At 43.0% G+C, this 22,746-nt stretch overlaps 2 protein-coding genes across 3 annotated transcripts in view; one reads left to right on the forward strand and one right to left on the reverse strand.

The window, feature by feature from the left end:
- Positions 1-7,199, reverse strand: part of LOC149350463 (GPI ethanolamine phosphate transferase 1-like) — a 54,163-nt gene extending 46,964 nt beyond the window's left edge. Inside the window, exons 1-6 of one of the 2 annotated variants that reach the window (XM_089579500.1) lie at positions 6,770-6,907; positions 5,071-5,128; positions 4,716-4,936; positions 2,629-2,735; positions 1,695-1,819; positions 1,485-1,615 (exon numbers count right to left, since the gene is read on the reverse strand). In XM_089579500.1, the coding sequence (XP_089435626.1) occupies positions 1,485-1,615; positions 1,695-1,819; positions 2,629-2,735; positions 4,716-4,936; positions 5,071-5,099 (613 nt within the window). In that variant the 5' untranslated portion in view covers positions 5,100-5,128; positions 6,770-6,907. Of the gene's footprint in view, positions 1-1,484; positions 1,616-1,694; positions 1,820-2,628; positions 2,736-4,715; positions 4,937-5,070; positions 5,129-6,769 lie in introns of both variants that reach the window. The other variant, XM_089579499.1, reaches the window with a different exon arrangement.
- A 404-nt stretch (positions 7,200-7,603) lies between these two features.
- Positions 7,604-18,682, forward strand: LOC149350464 (transmembrane protein 70 homolog, mitochondrial). Its single transcript, XM_089579501.1, has 3 exons — positions 7,604-7,857; positions 10,503-10,801; positions 15,115-18,682. The coding sequence occupies exons 1-3, from the start codon at positions 7,753-7,755 to the stop codon at positions 15,437-15,439; spliced, it is 729 nt and encodes a 242-aa protein (XP_089435627.1). The 5' UTR covers positions 7,604-7,752; the 3' UTR covers positions 15,440-18,682.
- The last annotated feature ends 4,064 nt before the right edge of the window (positions 18,683-22,746 follow it).

Below are 22,746 nucleotides of genomic sequence, written 5' to 3' on the forward strand. Positions count from 1 at the left end.
TAGTTCTCGGAGCGCCGAGAGATGGCGCTGCGCATTTCGCATATCGTCTATTACACACGCCACGCCATTTACCATACAATGAATGAACTTGCAAATCAATACAGGAGAATTGTAAGCAGTAGTGCAGTTACAGCTTTGGTACAGGAATGTGCACAAAATGATCTAAACAGCTACGAAGACATGTACTTAATATTTACAATGTGTGACGGCCATTAAAATATACAAGTAAAATATATGCCTATCACATGAACACGGAACACAAAACTTGCGCCGGCTCTTTATGCTTTAAAGTCTTCCTTGCAGAAATGTCATGAATTTGGTCAATTTTTTAAAACTTCATCATCGTCATCATCAGCCTGACTACGCCCACTGCAGAGCAAAGGCCTCTCCCATGTTTCTCATATTAACCCTGTCCTTCGCCAGTTGCGGCCACCGCATTCCCGCAATTTCTTAATCTCATCCGCCCACCTAACTTTCTGCTGCCCCCTGCTACGCTTGCCTTCTCTTGGAATCCACTCCATTACCCTTAAGGACCCGCGGTTATCTTGCCTTCGCATTACATGCCCTGCCCAAAGCCCACTTCTTCCTCTTGATTTCAACTAGGATATCATTAACGCACGTTTGTTCTCTCACCCACTCCACCGCTTCCGATTTCTTAACGTTACACCTATCATTTTTCTTGCCATAGCTCGCTGCGTTGACCTTAACTTAAGCTGAACCCTCTTTTTTAGCCTTCACATTTCTGCATCAAAACCTGATCAAGCACTAAATGATCCTTTCTTAAATGTTTTTATGTACCATAGCAACACTATAGGCTATAAGGCACTGTAGTGGAGGTGCCTGTATTAATCTAGGGCTCTAGGTTACTGAAATATCAGCAGACTAGTGTTTTCCCATTTCACTTCCATCAAAGCATCGCTGCCATGGCAGAGATCAAGCCCATGACCTCATGTTAAAAAGCAGAAATGCTAATGCAGCCAATCTAAACCACCCTTCAAGTTCCATGAGTAATAATACTTAAAACACATTCAAGCAGCACAGCACATATGCTTCTCAGCCAAGTGCCACTCTCTTATGCAGCATATATAAGGAATGAAAAGTTCGTTCTTCCGCCTTTAGCCCACTCTTTCTACCCATCAAAGACCTACACAACATAACTTTGTATAATCCAGGCAACATGACTACGTTTTTCGTAACAGAAATACGAAAGGCATGACTGGAACAATAATGGCTATTAGCGAAAAATAATGTTGAGATTAGTGAAAAAACAAAATGGCAGTGCAATACTTGGGACTCTGTCAGAAGTGCAAGTACAAAGAAATCAGACGGGCAGGATTTCAATCTAATAATTACATACAGAACTTTAAAGCTACGCTCACTCTCAATGACATTCCTGAAAACATCTTGCCATGACCACAGTTAAATCAGAATATATTTCGGGGCTTCCACTGCAACTAGTCAAAGGACCAGCTTGGCATACATACCCCAGTCTGTCATTCCATGATCAGATGTGAAAACATAAGCAGTTTTGCCATCCTCTTGATAAAACTCTTCAAAGAGCTTGACCACATCCTTTACATTTCGATCAACCAATGCAATGTTTTCATAGTACTCTCTATAAGAAGAAGACATCATTTCACTCACTTCAAACAGTAAAGCAGGATCAGTTTCAAGGTGACACACAGAGAACTTACTTTGATTCAGGGGTAAAACCATGTCCTATGGTGTCTAAACCAAGAAGGTGCAAAAAGAAAACTGTTTTATCCCTTTTCAGCATCTCATTTAATGTTTGATTGTCTTCTGCACTGTGTAAAAACTCCTGAAATCACCAAAACATTTTTTCACGATTCATATCAAGACCACATATGGAACCATAAGTCATGAATATTAGACGTATATTTAAATACCTAGCAGACCACAGAAACAAAACTAGCTCCATGACCAAGTTTGGTTTATGGTTTATGGGGATTTAACGTCCCAAAGGGACTCAGGCTATGAGGGACACCATAGAGAAGGGCTCCGTAAATTTCGACCGCCTGGGGTTCTTCAACATGCAATGAAATCGTACAGTACACAGGCCTCTGGAATTTCGCCTCTACTGAAATTCGACTGCTGCGGCCAGGATTGAAGCCATGTTTTTCAGGACAGCAGCCGAGCGTCATGATCACTGAGCCATTGTGGCGGCTCCATAAGCATGCACTATGTCGTCTTTTGAATGAATAGTACCAGTTACTTAGGCTAGAATGAAGGCAGTAATGGTGACAATTTAGATACTTTGCTTGTAATTGCAGAACTCATTTGTGCATTAAACATGAGATTTTACTAAGAAGAAAATTAAAAATCTCAAAATATTGGAGTAGGTTTATGGTTTATGGGGGTTTGACGTCTCCAAGCGACTCAGGCTATAAGGGAGACTGTAGTGAAGGGCTCCGGAAATTTCAACCACCTGGGGTTCTTTAACATGCACTGACATCACACAGTGCACGGACCTCTAGAATTTTGCCTCCGATACTGCAATAGTTTTTACCAAAAGGGGCGGCACTTAAACTGAGATCAACGGCCACCTTATATGGCAGGATGACTAGTCATTGAAAACTGGAACACATGCAGAAAGCAGAGTAATCATACCTGAAGCTTTCCAAAGACCCATAGGTCAAGTCTGGAGGCATCCTCATCAGCAAAGTCAATTTCATTCGTATCATAAGTGTGTGCATGAATGTGCTTCACATGGTCCCCTATTATGCAAGAGAAGTATTTGAATGAACCTATGATCAGACATTCAAGCAAGGTGATTAAAAATAAAAAAAAAGAGTAACCATGACAAGCTTGGGAACCATCACCCATTTTCATTACACTCTGTATATTTACTAGAAAATGAATGTGGAGACAGTATTTTGAGTATTGTTGGAACAATCGTGTAGTAAACAAGGTAATTTATTGCAATCAGCAGGACAATACAGTATAAGATTATGTACAAACAAGGTGCATTCATATCTGACATGCAAAATCAAAATTTTGGTCAGGGCTAGTTAGTTCCTTGCGGAAGTTAACAGACAAAAAAAAAAACAGGACAACTGAAGGACAAGGAAGGCACACACAAAACAGTGTTCATCACACGTTGTGTGTGCCTTTCTTGCCTTCATTTAATAGCACAGTTTTCATTTGTTGGCATACAAGGATGGGAAATTAAAATTCAATGGTTATAATTCCAAAGATGTATACATAGTTGGTTCTTGATACCTTTACCTTCAATAGGGTCCCTAAACAACAACAACCTAAACACACTACTGTAGGTTTATAGCATTCCTGTGACATTTTAAAATGGTATGAAGTCCAGGTAATCCATCAGAAGGCTACATAGTAGGTCGGTGTTGTGCAGTACACAATCAGCGAAGAGCAAGCCGAATGAGTTTAAATGTATAATTCCAAAAAAAGAATATGCACACAGCAGTAGTTGTACAAGGTCAGACATGACAGAGGTGTGCACAACTACAGCCTTGAGCATGTAGTCAAGAGATATAATACAAATCCTTCTACGACATGGCATAGTTACCAGAAAGATTAATGGTTTGGTTTGGTTTATGGGGTTTAACGTCCCAAAGTGACTCAGGCTATGAGAGACGCCGTAGTGAAGGGCTCTGTATACCTTCATACCTGCACTTTTTCCTCATATTCACCTCCTCATAGTCCTTTCTACTGCTGGCTAAATCCCCAGTGCAGAGTAATAAACAAGAGCAATGTGCCTCAGGATAACTCGTCAGCATTTGTAAATAAATACCCCAATCCCTGCACTGGGATCATATTTAATATGAATGATTCAAGACGCTGATTTTAAGTCGGGCATCAGAGTCGACTACGTATATGGCAGGCCGTGATTAGACTAGGCAATATTCAAACTAGTAGGGCACCATAACAGCCACAAGGCTTTCTTCCTCTTCTCAGTACCACTAGCCTGCTGGAAGATGCTGGGGTATGACCAATGCTACTCCGACCCCCCGCCCAGGTATGCCTTCATACCCGAACTAGGCAATCATCAATCCGAGGAACAGTGGGAGTCTGCCCTGCTCAGCTCTGATTTGGCGACCCAGCGTAATCTGATATCCCAAGCAAGAGCAACAGCGGTGGACACTGGGGTCCTGAAATAAGGACTCCACCCAAAATCTGTATTTTCACCTCTTTATCTACCTTTTTGTGAATAAATGTTTTCTACTACTACCCCGCCTATGTAGCAAGTGCGATGTGTCCATAATACTGCACCAATAACTTGACAACACTGTGCTTCTGACTGTGTCCTCAGCATAATGCACTTAAAATATGCAAATAAACGTGTTTTCTTTCCTCTTGGACAAGGATGCTGGTCAATGATTCCGTATTATTTCGGTCATGCCCGTGATACCGCAAGCACGAATGTAAACGAAATGAAAAAAGGGGAAGTGTTTCATATCTTATAAGGGTTGATCCGAGGCCGTTTAAATAAACCATCTGAAAACTTGCCAATACTTGCATATCGTATGGAAACAACAGAAAAAATACAACCTCAAGCAGTGGTGCAGCCACAAATTTAATGGCTAACGTGCATTCACTGCTTGGGTGATAGGGTGTGGAGGAAGCCATGCATTTCATGTGGGGTAGGTCATATTTCAAGGCTGCCTCACACTACCATGCTTTCCCCCATTTAGCCTCTGACAAAAAGCAATGCAATTAATTGTACATACCTTTCATAAAAAGATGCACCATGTCAGCTGCCCCCCATGCCCACACATGCCGACTTCTGTTGAACACTGAATCAAACTCTACCGGGTTATGTTTCCACCCTTTGGTGACAGCGCTGACGTCTTCGTAAAACCCTGCTATGAGGGCGACATGGCCAGGCCTTGACTCTGTTGGCACTCGAGTGTGTGACACTCCCCAGCTTCCTTTTTCAGTTATAATTGACCTGCAAAAAAATTCATTTCAACAGTCTAGTTGCACCAATCAGAGAAATACCTTTCCTGAACATATTCTGTAAAAAGACCCAACAAATTACTCAGAGATATCCAACGTAGCAAATTTCAAAATAGCCAGACTAACCATGATGTGTACAAAATTTCTTCAATCATGTACAAAATTTCTTCATTTATACCAGGAACTGTGACAAATGGAGCAAAACACATGCAAAGTATACCACACACAGAATCACACTTGGATATTAAGCAATATTATTTTAAACAAAACACAACAGTGCTACCAGACATACATAGCTGGCTTTGTGAACATCAATGCAGCTGAACTCAGTACAGCCTCTGTACGAAAGGCAAGAGCCACAATTAAGGCAGTTCTTTTCCAGATAAAACCATGTACTTCTATGATTTCGTACCTTGAGCAAGATTCATAAAAACTAGGTGGAACAAAAACTCCACTCAAAAGTCTGTACTCTTAAAAAACTCAAGTCAGCTAGCAGCTGCCTTTTTCAAAAGAAGGGTAGCTTCAATATGTTAATAATCAAGTTCTAGCAAAAAGCCTTGTATTATGATGTACAGAACATGGGATCATACAATAAAATGGAACGCTTACGACAAAGAGAAAACTAACTGAACTCTTCAGTAGTCTTTGACACATACAACGTTCTTTTCACAACTAAAGTCTTTCTGTTAACATAACCACCATGAAGGAAAAAAAATTCGGGAGGGAGTGTTGTGCCATGCGGCCAGCCTACACAAGCCAAACTCTCTTGACGCTATTCTCTTTCCTCTTTCTCAAGGCATGTCAAGGCCAGTCCTACATGATGGCCGAGACCCAGCCGTGGCCAAAAGACGTGCCACGCGCTGTCACGTGGGGGCCAACTTTCTCCCTTTTATTTTTTTTTATGAGTGATGCTCCCTCGTCGGTTTTCTTTCTTCATGATAACCATGAGGAGGTAGTTCCCTGACAGGAAGAATGTATGTAATCACTGCTTGTTGGCAGCAACATTCCCTAAAGTTGTATTTTATCTATATGCCTGCCGCCACTGGTTCTAGGAAAGGTTCTGCTATTTCATATTCTGTGAAGTAAATGAAATGCTAGGCGCATTCTCTTCATCACTGAACAATGCGAGGAAACATTGGCACGGATAGCGATAGCGATGATTGAGATCATTGCCAATTTGAACAAACAGCTTTTCGAAAACATAAAAGGCCACAAAAACTAAGCCCTTTCATGTATTAATTCCTGTCGTTCGCTGACTTTTAACAGGATATGTAAGAAATTTTAAGTAAGACCAGAATCAGCGACTACTGCCTTTAATTCTTCTGGCTAAACTTGACTTAGCCAGAACAACGCCCAATATTGACACAAAACCGGAAAACAAACGGCCCTACGTACACATAACACAACACCATAATACCTAATCTACGAGCTACTATTAGTTTCTGCCTGTATGCAAGGCGAAATTCGGGCAGTATTTAAGAAGACGGTCCATGCTGAGACGCATATGCGTTCATAATCTCAACGGCGCTATCATTATATTAAAATAATAAAACTGGACACGACGGCACACTTTTGTGAATCCAACGTCAGCTGTGGTAAGCAAGGCAGGTAAAATACGTATTTTTCGAATACTCGATCGTATAATGCACAACACAAGGCGGAGCGAAGCAGTAGTCGGAGTGTGCATGGGCGCACACTAGAGACCCAAATTTGCCCTCTATCACTAGATACATCAGTCAGATACTCGTGTTATGCATGTGAACAGATAATATGCTACTTGCGAATGCAAGACTCCTTAAATCGTGCATTAGCAATTCATTTTTACCTCAGGTACGGCGCTCTTGATGTTCCATTTTTCTGAAGCTCGAAAACCTTATCGGCGCGAAGACCATCAGCGACGATGAGGACCAGCCTAGATGCTGGCGAAGGTAGCGGCACTTCGTATGCCGGCAGTCCGTGGATGATAGGCGACTTAAAATAGATATCAAATATCGAGAACAAAAATACTACATGCACTGCTAAACCAATGATACCAGCAAAGACTGAAAGCAACATTTTCCATGGGGCGCGATCACATCACACTTCAGTCAGCAGATGAGTTCCTGCACACGTTGGAGTCCTCCGCACAAGAAACATCCATTCTGATCCATCAGAGCAGGGCATTAACAATGTTTGGGCAGCAGTGCCACTGTACCATAGTTCTACAATGCTTTCCGCCGAGTGGGCAGTGATCGATAACCACATTGACTCCGCTTGGCTCTTTCCTGCCTTTCGCTGGCTAATAACACCATTTTAAAATCGCACCTTCAAATGCTTGTAAATTAAATGATACAAATAAGCACTTAAACTTCCACAGTATATTATGTAAAAACGACGAAAACTATCTTAAGGTTGCTAGATGCGATACTTATGCTACATCAATGACATGGCTCTTGCATCAATGTGTTCGCTTTGAAGCGTTTAGAGCATACAAGCACGCAGTCTAAAGAGAAATCTTTTTTTTAGCTAACCGTTTATCGAATTTGTCATTTTTTTTGTGCTTTGAAGTTAACTACAAAGTATTACTTTTTGTACGTATTCGAGTCTCTTACGATTGTCGCGCTCAGTTTTTGTAGCGGCTATCATGAACGACATTTTTGCAAATGTGTCACGTTTCACAACTGTCGTGAAGTTATGTTGTCTTCAATGTCCTAAGGGAGCTTAGCTGTCCGTGCGGCTACAAGGCTGTGCGTGTGGCGCTCATTTATTCAACGCTTTCGCGTTGTTACGCCTCGCTTAATTAGTGGCAAACGGTTTTATATTATTGTCATGTCTTTTTTGCGAACACTTCATACGCTTTCATCCAAAAACTTTCTAGCGCGAGCAGCAATCCTGCGTGCTCAAAGGTGTGACCGTGTACACGGGAAACATGCTGTGAGTTCTCTTGCCGGTATCGGCTTTTACACGCGTTTAATAGCTGTGTAGTAATAGCGTTGACCATGCAGACTACGCTTGCAAGCGTCCGGCTTGGTTACGTTTCGCAGATCCACTTTTATGCTGGGTACTTGTGTGAACTTAAGGAGCAGGTCATTTGTCCGCTTAACCCCTTGCTTCCCACGCTGCATCTGCTAATGCATATGAAACTTTTTTATATTTATATGCAGACAGTAAGCCAATATGAAAGCACAAAAATGAAAAACTACCTTGGTGTGATTTTATTTCTCCAAAAATCAAGCAAACACATGTGTACGCTAGGAATACTAGTTTACTCCCTATGAGACTGTTCAAAACAATTTCCTGGTCCATTTGCATCAATGCACAGGAACAGTTTCCATTTTTTATATCACAACCTTGTGCGCCGCGTGCATTCCGGCATCTTGTAGCGCTGTGAATTGTTCTGAAGCACTTTTACCGGAATGTGGTGTACCCCATCATACCTTACACGGGACGTAAGATGTCCTGGTCAACAAAGTACTACAGGCAGACATTCGCAGTGCCTCTTCATCTTCCGTGGCGATTTCTGCCTTCATCGGGCCAAGGGCAACTTGTAGCTTGAACACAGTAAGCCGCATTTCTGAACTCTTCACGGCTCTGTACAGCAGCCAGCTGTTGACAACAGCAAGATCAAAAAGGTGGAAGATGACTCTCTTGTACCACTTTTTTGTTTTCAGGTCATTTCTGTAGAATGCAAGTAGCTGGTCCATGCCACCCATGCTCTGATTATAGACCTGCACTAAGCTAGGTGTTGGAGGATCAACGAATACCTTGTTTTTTTTGGTCGAACCTCTTGCAGGATCCTGCAGGATTTACACTCTGCGTGTTGATCCAACAGTGACTGCTCTATTGTCGTACCACTGGCACACGACAATGCCGCTATCTTGTTCTTTTCGAAAGTCAGATGACCTTCTCATTTTAGCTGTTTTTCAGTTTTTAGTGGGCTGCGCCAAGTCCTTCTTCTTATTAGTGTTGCAGTGCAACCGAGTCCACGGTGCTTCATTTCAACAAGTAGTTCCGTTGATGCAAAGGAATTATCACAAAACACTTCTTTCGTGGCACAGCCCTCTGTGAGGAAGACCACGACCTTCTCACTTTCGCCAATATCATGCCAAATGTCATTTGGCTCACCTACTAGATTGTCTCCGTACAGCTGAAGCTCGTATACATAGCCAGACCTCACAGCAAGTGTTCAGACTTTATAGCCCCATTTCTTTGGCTTCTTCATCATGTAGACTTTCAGGCTACCTTTGAATGGAGTAGTCATCTCATTGACAGCTACACATGGCTCCATCTCTGCTGCACTGAGAACTTTTCGTTGAGTCTTGTGAGCATGCCCCGCACTCGGTAGAGGCGGTCATACCCTTCTTCACCTTTTTTCTTTTCATCGTCAATGTTGCACGCATAGAAAAGGGAGATTATCTCATCGAAACAGTTCCAAATCATGCAGTCAATGACATGTGACTGGCGTAGCAGCCGTGACCAGTACATGCGCCTGAACGGCAAAGACACAATCGACATGCACAAAATTATTCCAATAAATTTGCGAATCTCTGCTGATTATATCAGTTTCAGCTTTCTCTTATTCTGTATCTGGTAACGATTTGAATCAAACTTTAGGTGGTCAACCATATCTTCATCCACGAGCTTTGAAGACATGCTCAGCTGTGTTTTAGCTTCATTGGGTGCAACTTTTGGAACAAACTCGCTCGTTGGGTAACCTTCATTGACACCGATGTCCTTTTTCACCCATAGCCACATTTACTTCACCTTGTTTTTTACAGTTGTCGATTCCTCCACCTTTGAAGCTTCGCTGTCAGATGAATCCCTTGAAAATATGTCAATGGCTTCTCGATTGCTTGGCACTTCTTCATTTATAATCGGAGCTTTCCAGGTCTGAACATTCGCTGCCACTGGGCCACTCAAAAACAATTTTCTTGTCACTCAGTCCATGTCTGTAAGCAAATGAAATCACGAGTACATTCGCCTCAAAGCAAATACAACCCCTATCTCATGATTATTTATCATATTTGCCAATGCACTGCACAGGTAGTGACGGCAATGAAGCGAACGACGTTCTAACTGCAGGTACGGCGGTAACCACACAGTCCTGACGGCAACAAATGTGGCCGCACCTAGAATAACTCCCGTAACAAAACTCTCACTGCACATATTGCTACAAAAATTGAATGTTATCAATTGCATCTATTGCTCTTGATAGAGGTAGAGAAAAAATGACGAATAAATAGCAGACAAGGAAAATATTTCATTCAAAAGCAGGCACGTACCTTGTACGACGACTACTGGACGATGCCATTTTTTCTCTTTTGCTGCTCTTGTTTTGACAGCGCCTGCTGCTATCTAGGGAGACTTTTATGAAACATTGATGTGGCGCGAATTTGAATGTAATTTGATAGCTTAATGTCATACACAAGATTTCGAACCTTGCTTTACTTTTTATCCACAACTGTGGCCACTAGGAAACAAAGGGTTAAAGTGCTACTTAGTGCGAGCTCAGTACTTACATTACTCGCCAGCTTGCGTGCAGTGCATTCATCGCTTACTTTGTTTTCTCTCTTTTTCAGCAAGCATTATTTGGGAATGGTATGCAAAAAAGTTGCATATCAACGTCGTCACCTAGGAAACACAGCCACGACTATGAAAAGAGTTCAAGTAAAATGCTTGTCTACTTGGGCTCAATTCGGTCTACAGTAAAAATGGTGAAAAGCCTCTCCTTGACCAGCAGCTTCCTTGGTATATTGGCGCAGCCGATTTTGCTTCAAAAGCTGAGTGGCGCATCAGTAGGTGCTACCGTGATTGTGGTATCGTGCGCATCGTTCTTCATCTTCGTCACGCCACTGATGCTGCATTACATCACAAGGAGGTATAGCACCATTTGTTTATGCTTATACATTGCTAACCACGGGTGTTGCAGTTTTTTTGCTTATGGAACCCAGGACTATTTAAAAGGCACATCCAGGTGTTCCGGAGGTAGGGTGGGAACTGTAAAGTTATGAGAGCTGCTTGTCTATCTGAACCTTGGTTTTAGCTGCGAGTGCAGCATGCTAAGGAGGGAAAATGAACTCATCGGAGGGATTGTCGATATTAGCTGGACTGTTAGGCTTGGGACACTGAGTTCTGTTGTTTGGAGCCATCATGCAATGATAAGATACTAACGAAAGGTATTGACGGCATTGACAGCATATTGGTGGTACCCTTGGGTTGTTTTCTGCTTTACATAAGTGCAGCAGCCAGTGTTGACAGCAGTTATGGGGTGTAGGTGTTCCTAGTTTCTTATGGAACACTGCAGTTTGCAAGTACAACTAGATTGTTGCATATAATTTTCACTGTCAGTGCAATTTCAAAGCAGTCTTGACGACCTTTTTATTTAGGGTGCCGCAATCTTTCATCTGCTGTCTGTCATCTAACCTGCTGCCATCCCGGCTTGTACAGGCAGGTGGCAGAATCTCTCAATAAATTCATTGTATGGACAGCGTAGCCAAAATGAATTGTAATGCTCAGTTTTCAACCCCTGCATAGCATGTACAAGATCTGCCACTTGCCTGCTGCACATGCCAGTTAGAGGTATCATTCTCTCTCTAGTGCATGTTGGAGTCCCTCTTTATTATGGTGCCAACAGTTCCCTTGAAATGGCCATTATTGTAGGGAGGGAAAACAGTTTCTTAGCCTGATGAAAAGGTCTATCTAAAGTTTTTTGGTTTCTAGTTCCATATCGTTATTTTTTTGCTAGTACAGTCAGAATTTTCGCATCGAAAATTTTGTCTCAGTGGCTCAAATTAGTGTCCTGATAGGCCAGCATCACCACAAGTTTCTTTGCATGAGCACTACTAGAGTCTTCTAGTAGACAAGTCTTTTACCTGGCACTATGTGGCAGCCATGTTAGGTAGTGCTTACCTTGCTAATGGCATACTTCCCACTGTCTTGTTTTTTTGCGCATTCTTGAATGAGGACTTGGCCAAATGAAATGAGCCATAATGTGTCTGTAAAAATTTGGGCTTGGACTTTCCGGTTTAAACAAAAAAAAAACACTGATAAAAGTGTGCCAAATCTATTTTTTTAAATTCTGTTTTAACCGAAAAAGGTCAGCATTTCTAGAATGCATGTCAGAGCTAGCTGGCTATTCTGTACCAATTAGTAGTTCACCGGAGAAAGTTATTAAGCATTGTAGCTAGGAATGTGGTGTAACAACCGTGTCTTTGGAATTCAGTGCCATGGTTCAGTGGTTTTTTCATTTCATTTTATTACCTTAAAGGCCCCTTAAAAGGGGTGTTACATAAGGGGTGGCAAGAGTAAAAGCACAAATTCACAATGACAGGAAAGTTTCTACGTTATCAGTGAAAAGACTTGGGCAAGTGATGATGGCAACATTGTTCGGAAGGCCGTTCCAGTCTGCGGCTGCACGAGGAAAGAAGGAATTAGAAAAAGTGACGGTGCGTGATCGTGGACGGGCAACTTGTAGGCGATGGCTGGTGCGGTGAGATATGCGTGCAGGTGGAAGAATATAAGGTGCGATGTGCTTAGGGCTGTGGAAGAATTTGTGAAATAAAGACATGCTGGCAATGCGACGGCGGAGCGATAAGGGTGATAATCCGGATGCTATTTTTAAGGACGAAACACTGATGTCATAAGAGTAGGATGAATGAACGAAACGAGCAGCGCGATTCTGAACAGATTCGAGGGCATTGATGAGATATGCTTGATGAGGATTCCAGATGGGCGACGCAAATTCTAGTTTGGACCTGACTAATGACTTGTAAGCTAATAACTTGACATGATGGGGAGCATGATGAAGATGGCGCTGACGAAGATGCGAGAATTGCGGTATTTACCCACGAACTGAGACACGCCATTGCAGATTGGTAGGCTCCTCGTCTCATAGCTAAGTGCTGTCGGCTAGTCCTGCTCAACTTTATCGTGGCTAAGGGCCGTCATTTGATTAAACAGGTTTTTCCACTGCCTGTAAGTAAGCTGAAAACTTTTCAAACTGTAACCACTGTCAAAGCGAAACCACAGTTCTTCAATGCAGGACTATAGCAAAAGTATACATAAATGGTGCAGAAGTTTCATATTATGGCTTCCGCGATGGTTAAACGGCAGTTCCATCGCTGCAGTCAACATGCATACCATATGATGCGGGCCCACTTACGTTTTTTACTGACAACTCGATCATTTTACTCCGACATTTTTATTTTTTATTACGACTACTACTTCCTTCTGCAAGGATGTAACTGTTAACACGACTATCTGTATATTAATTAGTAAATTCTACAACACTTTTAACCACACATGAACATCATATATTTCACTGAAAAAAAAACAAGCATTGGTACATAGGAAATAATATTCGTGGAAGAAGACGAAAGTTACGTTTTAAAATGAGCACCAAAGAAAGGCCACCGAATTTCCCAAAAATAAAAACCGAAAAGTCCAATTCCTAGTTGTAATGAACACTGGGAAAAACCAAAGTGTGGCATATCTCAACACTTTGCTCTTTCCCTACTGTGGGAAAAAAAGAGTGCCATATATTGGTAGTTTTCATTAAATTTTTTGGTCCTAAAACTATGAGGTTTAAAAATCAATGCAGTGCATCAAAATGAAGCCAGTTTAACTCTCTTTATAATATTTTAAGCTTTGTTAATGTGTTTCATGCCTTATTATCAAATTTTATTTGTAAAAAATTGCTGGCGGTTTAGCATTACCAAGCACGGAATATTGAGCGAAAGCAGGTTTTTGGCAGGTGGACGCCAACGCCATGTACATGAAAGCGAGATTGAGGTGCCCAGTTGTGCACCTTTCCTTTCATCAAAATCAGCGGACTCTACAACGTTGTCAGCACCAACACCAATGAATGACGGCGGCCCACTTATTTTGTTTGGTTTGGTTTTTGAGGAAAGGAAATGGTGAAGTAACTGTCATATCTTGGTGGACACCCAAACTGCGCCGTAAGGGAAGGGATAAAGGAGGAAGTGAAAGAAGAAAGGAAAAATAGAAAATTGGTTTTTGAGGAAAGTAAATGGCGCTGTACCTGTCTCACATCTCGGTGGACACCTGAACCGAGCTGTAAGGGAAGGGATAAAGGAGGGATTGTGATAAGATATGTCACGTGGCTGCCACACCTCCACCGCTCCTCCACTTTAAGGTCAAATTGCAGCGCCAGTGACCTTGGCTCGACTAGGCCAGTAAAGCTTTCACTTTAAAAATCAAGCTTTTTAGATAACATTTGAGCAAAATTCGCAGCAATATGCTTGTACCTAAAAAGAAAACAATTTAGAAACTTCGGAATAGACAGAATGTCTGGCTGTCCAATAGGAAGTACTTCTGAAAAGATGATAGTTCTAGCTCGTACATACTCTCGGCTAGAAAACAATCACTTTTGGTTCTCTAGTTGGGTACATCATGGGGCGAAACATTCGAATGAACTCTCTGCAGCGCAGACGGTATCACATCCTGCTCAGATGACGTGAAAACCCTAAAAATGAGACAAATAACATAGATAATGTCAGTAGTGTTTTCAAAATGGTTGCGGAATTAAGCAAAACTAGCCCAAATAGGAAACTAACCGAGGCACTACCAGAGATGTATTGGGCTGGTTCCTCTGGTCTTCTTTGCCTTCTGAACTAAAGATGAGACAGCATTCTCGGAGTCGTTGCAACTTAGATCATTGAAAGAACCAACCATGGACACAGCTGACTCACAAGATTTGCCACATTTCAAGGTGCACGCCACACTGGCGGAGGTGGCCATTCTTAACGTTTGCGCTCAGCTGTTGTCACAAGTGGTTTGAAAATCGCCACCACGAGGAAGAAAGTCATACTAAATAGAGAATTAAACTAGAGTTTTCTAGCTTCAGTAGAAATTGTGCAGCATTCTCAAGAATGCAATGGAGGCATTTGAAATTGGCATTTGCGTCCATCATTAGCAGACTAACAGTGGTTAGTGGCTGTGGTAGGGAAGGAGTTTTGCTAGCTCCAGGTCACCATGCACTTAAGCATAGCAGCAAAGAAATCAGAACTGCTGGAACCATAGCTGCCATTGAAAGAATGCATATGCTATGAACGTGTTGAAATTTGTTTATTGCCTGCTGAATAAAGCTGGTGTAAAGTTGCATGTTTTCCATTGTAATTGAATAATGTTGAACTACTGCCCTTCCTTTGTTTTTCTTTTTTTCTTTTCCAGATATGTAACCGAGCTAACATATGACCCTGACACCAAGGAGTTTAATGCGACAACCTTGACCTTGTTGAATCGAAAGAAAGAAATTAGCTTTATTGCTGATGATGTTGAAGTGCCTACAGTACCTGGCCCTTTCACTACACTTCTGGCCAAGGGACAGCCATTGTTTGTAGAGGTGCAAAACTTCCAGAATGCTGATGCCCTAGAACATCTTTTGGGGTACGATAAGCCCATTGACTGGGAGATGAAACCGTCACACGCGCAACAACCAGAGCAGGTACTAACAAAACGAAAATCGGCACAAGGTAGTTGTGATAAGTTGTCTTGATAACAGTAATGTTATTCTTATATGACTGGAGCCGAGATGTTTTGAAGTGAGCAATATTTTGTGACCTGTAGAATAAGCGGCAGCAAGTTTGTGCTTGCTTTATGATGTGTAAAGTGTATTATATATGTTTTAAATTTAAAGCTGACAGCCTCCCCCCCCCCCCCCCCCCCCTTTCTCCATTCGTTATTCATGCAGTACTGAAGTTCCACCTTGTCAGCTTTGCTTCACTGTTAAAATTGCAGTCTAGTTCAGAAGTACTTGATTGCACTCTAAACAGCTCCTAAAATTAAAATTATTTTGATTGAAAGCTGTTACATAATGGCCCATATGTTTTATCTGTAGAAAACATTGCAAGAAGCAGTGGTTTTGGTTTCCTTGAGCCGCCAAAAAATTTCAGAGAGGTGCGGTGCATAACATTAGTAGCGTAGTGTTTTCAGAAATTTCTTCTTGCTGTTGGTGCTACACCCGTGTTACACGGGCGTTTTCAATGGCAGTTCAGTTAACCCTCGGTTGAGTATTTCAACTGTCGTTGAACTCAACTGAATTCACTTGCTGTTACACGAACACTTCGCGTTCAGTTCAGTTAGCACACTAACCACATGATGTTGCATCTAGAGTGAAGTGAAAATAAAGAAAAACAGCGTATACATTTTTTTTTGTGTAGTAAATGATCTTCGTGTACATAATCTTTCCTATAGCGACACGTTTTGTGTATTTTTATTTTTTTGCTTTTTGGCAAAAATTTGCATGACGATGTTGGTTCGTAGCCAAGACTATCCGATGTGGGTCAGTCCGCTGGTCATTTTTTTTGTTTTCTCACTTTTACTGCTCGACGCACGCGCTATATGTCTGAATCAGTTGGCATACCAGCGCGATCGTGATCGCCGCGATGAGCTGCTGCCGTACTTGGTCCGGTCGCTTCCACGCTGCTAATGCGCTGTTCACACTTTCGCGGGGTAGCCTTCAATCACGTGATCACGGGACAGAATACTTAATAATAACTAAGTAAACCATGTAGTTTTGGGTTATTTTTATACGTGTGTTTAATGCATCTCCAGTTTTATTTGGAGTGTTTTCTTAGTTTGCTGCTTTGCGCATGCTGCAGTACACTGAGCCAAGACAATCCACTACGGGATATTTTTTTATCCGTTGGACGCCATCTTGTCAGTTGGCCGTTCAACTGGGACCCACGACCTCACTCGCACTCAACTGCTGTTGAGATTTGAATGGTAGTTAGCGCGGCCTTGTAACACTGCTAACTGCCGTCCAGTTCAACTGACGGTCAACTGAACTGCCATTTAAAACGCCCGTGTAACATGGGTATAATCCTCTTAGCCCATTGATTTCTTGTGGCAGGCCGACTGTTCGTGGTGAGTGCGACAATATCTAAGTAACTTGGGTTTGGTTTTAGGGCAGTGATTGTGTGCAAGTTAGTGATTCGCAGCCTTGTAAAAGTTTTGGAAGTTGCATTACATGTCGTGTAATGACATGGTGATAAATCCCCGAAATGGTGCATTCCTTGTTGGAATTCCTGGATGCCTATGTGTTCAAGACAGTGCATGTCATTGGCACCAATGATTTGACCTCTGAATATCTTGTATATGGAACATGTTATTTGTTATATTACATTTGTGCTGGCTTACAGTCTCGTAGAACGGAAGTTACATGATACATTTGGTAAACATGTGGTGCATGCATTTTAGAGTCACATGATTGTGAATGGCAGTAAAATTATTCTGGCGCTGTAGATTGATTTAACCTTCTTAATGGATCAATGAATGCCATTTAGTGAAACTTGCCTCTTGGTCTTTGTTAGTAAGGAGGCTGTTGTAGTTGGTAATTAGCAGAATAGTGTGTAAAGGAAATTTATTGTGCAAATTTGTAGTTATACTAATGTGGCAGCAGCTTGATTTAATGACGTCTATAAACATTGCTCCTCTCCTTTCTTGGCTTATGTTGAACAGGCATTATTTGGAAATTTAGGCAGAGAAGAGAATACAGAGAAATGTGCACTTTTTGCTAACGGCAAGTACGCTCTTGCCAAATGGTACTGAAGTAGGTGAACAGTATAAGATACATAGTTTATTTGTAATTAGTTGTTGAATTTAACTACATGCTAGTGTGTGTAACGGAATCAAGCAGCGCATTGCTTTAGTGAATGTAGTGTTGAAGTATGCTGTTACTAGTCTGAGAACTGCTGTGAGGGGAGGTGAAGAATTTTGGCACATTGTGGATATTATAGGCAATGTAACCTTTTCTGTGGCATTATGCACAAAACCTGGAGAAATATGGGAAAAGATAGTGAAAAAGTTTACTACCTTGATGGGCTTTGAAAAACTACTGCCAGTCAACATATCCATCATTTTGTAATTCTGCAACCTTATTGTCTTGTCATATATTGTTATTCAAGTAGCACAAGCTTTTGATTTTTTACATTTCTGGATAACTGGAGTGCCACCTGTCTCCCAAATGAGGCCAGCTGTATATAAAAGCTTTTTTTTTCTCAAACAACTCTTTCCTCACTAGCCAAATGTGCCACTTAACAGCCACCTGCCCTCTTCTCGAAGAAAAGTGCATGGCCATGCTGCTGGCTGGATCTGTATAAGTATGCCATATGTTTGCTGAGAATGTACATGGGGGATATTTGTTGCAATATCTCTGAGGTTTTTGTTGATTCGTAGAATTCGTAGAGAATGATGTGCCTTTGCGTGTTTGATCCCTATCTTTTTTGCAGTATATTCGCTCAGATAATTACTGTAGTGAAATTATTGTCACTGCATTGTCGTAGATACTATGTACGAGCACGCATTTCTTGAATTCTTGCCATGCAAAAATTTGCACTTTGTATTGCATAGTGTCAATCCATATTGTGTTTATTGCTTACATGATTTGGCTGTGCATATGATGCAAAAGCTTCAATTCCAGAGTGTGTAATGTTGCAATACCTGTCTACAGAGGTTTCGCTTGTGGCACTCAAGAACCCCAGGTAGTTGCACTTCTCTGGAGTCCCCCCCCCCACTACAGTGTGCTGTACAGCTTGCAGTGTTGCATCAGCAAGCAAAAAAAAACCATCAACTTCTGGAGCTGTTCTGAATTGAATGAACCAAAAGTGCTTTTTGTTGTGCTCTCAAAGTTTATTCCAATGTGGTATTAATAAGGCATATGGACAACATACATGCGATGATACAGTATATAGCATCATATGCAAATAAAGTGCATAGTACAAAATATTTTCTATTAATATATGCTGTCTTGTTCATCAGGTTAATGAAGCAACATATCTGCCCCTGTGGATTGCCAGAAAAGGTACTGTGGCGGAAAAACCAGCTTAAAATTTTTTTGAAGCATACACCAAGCTCTGAATGGCATGTTGCTTACTCGCCCAAGGAAAATGAAGGGGAAAGAGCACAGGCTTATCGACCATTGTCAACTGGGATCAGTGTTGCCACTAACACTGCCACATGCAGATGGGAAATGGGGGGTCCCGCCGTGGTGGTTTAATGGCTGTGTCATTCTGCGGCTGGTCATAAGGATTGGGTGTCACCGCTTTTTGATTGAGGTGAAATGCAAAAGATGCCAGTGTAGTGTGGCAATGTTGGTGCGCACTAAAGAACCACAGGTGGTCCGAATTATTGCGGAGCCCTCCGGAGCCATGCGATTCACCATTAAAAGAACATCCGTCATTCTGAAAGCCCCATGATGAGCCTCCAAATTCTGTCTTATTTGGACGGTGGCTTGCGCAGTGATCTCGGCGGCAGCTCTTTTACAGCAACTGCGCGATGGTAGCTACAGTTGGCACTGTGATGCACGATTGCTTAAAAACAGCATAATTTCTTCTTACTTGGGATGGGAAGTGGTATTATATTAATTGGTGAGTTTTACCACGTTTGCAGGGTTAGGACAGTTGCACCATTTTGATATAGACATGATTATCTGTGCCTTGCTACGCCAGATCACTAATTTGGACGAAACTGCACCAAGCTGCATCAAAAGCCTAGAGCACCTGCCCAACATAATTTTTTGCCCGATCTGTTGTGGCTCTCTGGCTATCGAGGGTGACCGATTGTTCGAAATTTTGAATAGTTTGCGATTAATGCTTGCTATGCAATTCGGCTTGCACCGAACTTCTATTATTCGAAGTTTTGACCCTTCGGGATGTTTGGAAATTAAGTTTTCACTTTTTCTGAACTCAAGGCCAACTACCACAGTGTTCCCAAATGACGCTCGGTATTTAAAGCATCTTGAAATTGTCAGATCTGTTAACATGCTCTCTTCCCCTAGATTCGACTACAAGCAGTGGCAAACGCACATGCACGAAATTATTAGGCATTGCATAAGATCTGTGTTCAGGTCTACTGAGAGCTGATGCAGCTGGCTTGGCCGCTGGTGCTCGCAGGTAGGAAAACAGTGCATTACTACGAGGCAAGCCGTAGTGTTTGGCCACAATGCAGTCGGTGAACAGTGCAAACAAGCACCATAATGCTGCTACCATTTTTGGTCACTACCATAATGCACATGGTGCACATAACTGGTCTTGAGGGAAGGAATAGAAGAACGAGCAGCAAAGCTGCGATATGCATGCGCTATATACTGTGATCGGTCTCGGCAACAGCCTTCATCCTATTCAATTGTCGCCTATTAGAACTTAGAAATTGCGGATTTTAAGTTCTAAGGGCAATAAAAAAAGTGGATCACAAACAAAAGGACGGAAGCCAGCTTGCGCAGCTGTGCCTCGTGCAGCGCATACACCTTGCGTGCTGCATCTCACGACATATAGTTTAGTTTTCGCGCATCGGTGTGTGGCAAGATTTTAGGTCATCGCACTGCTTGCATTGCGATGCGACATGACCTGCGTACCGCACCAACTGCTGGCTGAAGGCACTTTTTACAAATTTTTGCAGGTCAGATTCCCAAATAATATGAATTTTGTCACGAAAAGCTTTCAAGTAAACGGTGGCAAACAGGACCTGTTAGGCCTATTGTGCCCTATTATAGCGACAGCGGCATGAAAAACTTTTGACTGCACCAATACTTGGAGGCATGCGAGTTTACTGTGCTTGTGCAACTTTTGTGGTCTTAAGTTTCTCTAAAATTCAGATATTGCTCCAAACGATACCTGTGTTTCATAGCTGCTCCAAAACAATTTTCTGGTCCCAGAGTTGCTCCAAAACCTATTCTGGCTGTCCTACCCCTGCACTGGCTTTAACCACTGGCTTGGAAGCGAATAAAATTGAAATGATTTGAACCGAAAAGTGGGAGTGTCACAAGTGCCCGGTGCTATTAAGACAAAGCAATACTGTTATCTGTGCCAATGCCGAAAATTGTTCTCCCTGCATATAGACTGAAGAAAGAAAAAAAAATTGTTCCAAGTTAACTTTGAACTAAGTCTCTGATTCCCTGGGCAGCCCTTTATTAGGGTGTGGTGAGAGCTAGGTGCAAGTAATGCGGACAAAGCGGATCCCGCGATATGTGTTCGGCACTGGAGTGTACGAAATCTGCATATGTATGCCTGCATGGACTCAAATATAATGTTACAGACGCATTTTCCAGGTTATGAGGCCAATAGTGCTTTCGCACTGAAAAACTGTTCTGGGGTTTCATATTTACGCTCGGAAACAAAAAAAAAAGCTCGAAGGACGGCCGGGTTACCCCCTCTAACTCGAATTTCAGCGATAGCTTGGATGGTACTCATTCACGCAGTCCTGGATGTACGCGACTATGCCGACGTTACGTAGCTTTCGGAACGCGTAAATTAAAAAAAAAAAGAAAAACTTAATTACCTCTTTGCGTCACGGCGTTGTTATTCCAGAGCTCCTGGAAAGATCGCTTTCTGCGACGGCTCTCTGAGTGACGCCGGCTGAGCGCGGGAAACGCAACTGGTTACAATAATTCCGTCAATCAACGCGACGGTGCGACGCCATCTCCAGACAGAGGACGGCGGCTGCGGCCGTGACTCCCTTTTTGTTACGGGAAGCAAGAATTCTTAACCATTCTCGACGACAGCCAGACAACGCTGGGGGTAGACAACGACATTCAGCATTCGTATTCCCGGTGCCGGCACAGGCGGTGCGCGGCGGCGGGCGGGGATCCTTTCTCACACATCATTGCAGAGAGAACACGACGACCTCCTCAGGGCCAGGTAACCTTCCTGGAAAGGAAGCTTCAGGCTGGCCCGGGTCATGGCCCGATTCCAGCGGGGCTGCTTGACCTGGTGGCGAATATCCGCCACCGCAAGGAGTGCTACTCTATGGTGGCCTCATCGTCATCGCCACCGGACCGGACCGAAGGCAGGCTGAGGAGCTGAGATCGAGAGAGTCAGAAAGGTTGGAGGTAGAGCAGAGGAAGGCAGGACGGCCAGCCGGCATAACAGACTGGGGGGCAGACGCATCAGTGTGGAGCGCGCCGAAGAGAGGCGAGCAGTCGGAGAAGGCAGAGAACAGAAGTACTGTGGAGGGGTCCCAGGCTCCAAGACCAGATAAACAAAAGGAGCAAGGTGTAGACCGAGCAAAGCCAGGCAGTGGTAGGAAGGTTTGGGTAGTGGGTAGCTCAAACGTACACAGGGTAAAGCGAGCACTACTTAAAACAGTCAATTACAGTGAGCAGGTGCAAGCTGAGAGCATTTCGGGTGGGTGCTTTAGAGAGGTGGCAGAGCGGGCCAAAGCTAAACTGTGGGAGAACATGGAAGGTGAGAACCTCGTGGTTCTCCACGCAGGAGTCAACGACGTATTGCAGGGGAAAGGGAAGTACCTGGGAAGACAAATACAGGCAGGGGTAGAGAAACTTAGGGCGACCTCCGAGGCAGTGCACATTGTTCTGTGCACAGTCCCGGAGATCAGGGGACGGGGCCCGTATACATTGCAGACCAGGTTATGAGGGCCAACGCAGCAATCAGAGAGCTGGGAAAGACCCTCAGGTGCGACGTGATGGATGTAAACCGGGTGATTTATGGAGACAGGAACTTTCTCCCATTCTGCCCGGATGGCATCCATTACGCCGAACCAGCGGGATGGCAGGTTGGGAAGAGGATAGGCCGTAGGGCACTTGCTTTTTTACAGGCACGCAGGAAACCCCTGCAGACCAAGGAGTAGGCAGCAAATGTGAAAGGAGGGGGGGGGGGGGGGGCAGGACAAGGGCACGGCGAACGAAAAGGAAGCAACCTCCCAGTGTTGGGTTCATTAACATACAAGGGGGAAGAAGTCGAATTAAATGGGATGAAATCGAAGAACAACTAAAATCTGAAAACATTGGGGTATATGGGGTTGCGGAAACTCACCTGAGAGACATGGAGGAACCGCCACACATTGCAG

Source organism: Amblyomma mixtum, chromosome 3, assembly GCF_055824585.1.
Source record: "Amblyomma mixtum isolate Tamu chromosome 3, ASM5582458v1, whole genome shotgun sequence".
Lineage (NCBI taxonomy): Eukaryota > Metazoa > Arthropoda > Arachnida > Ixodida > Ixodidae > Amblyomma > Amblyomma mixtum.

What these genes read in the sequence shown, in the direction of transcription:
- LOC149350464 (XM_089579501.1), top strand. Translation starts at nt 7,753, where the DNA reads ATGTCTTTTTTGCGAACACTTCATACGCTTTCATCCAAAAACTTTCTA. An exon ending in GTGTACACGGGAAACATGCT is followed by an intron (nt 7,858 to 10,502) that starts GTGAGTTCTCTT and finishes TCTCTTTTTCAG; the next exon opens with CAAGCATTATTTGGGAATGG. An exon ending in CTGCATTACATCACAAGGAG is followed by an intron (nt 10,802 to 15,114) that starts GTATAGCACCAT and finishes TTTCTTTTCCAG; the next exon opens with ATATGTAACCGAGCTAACAT.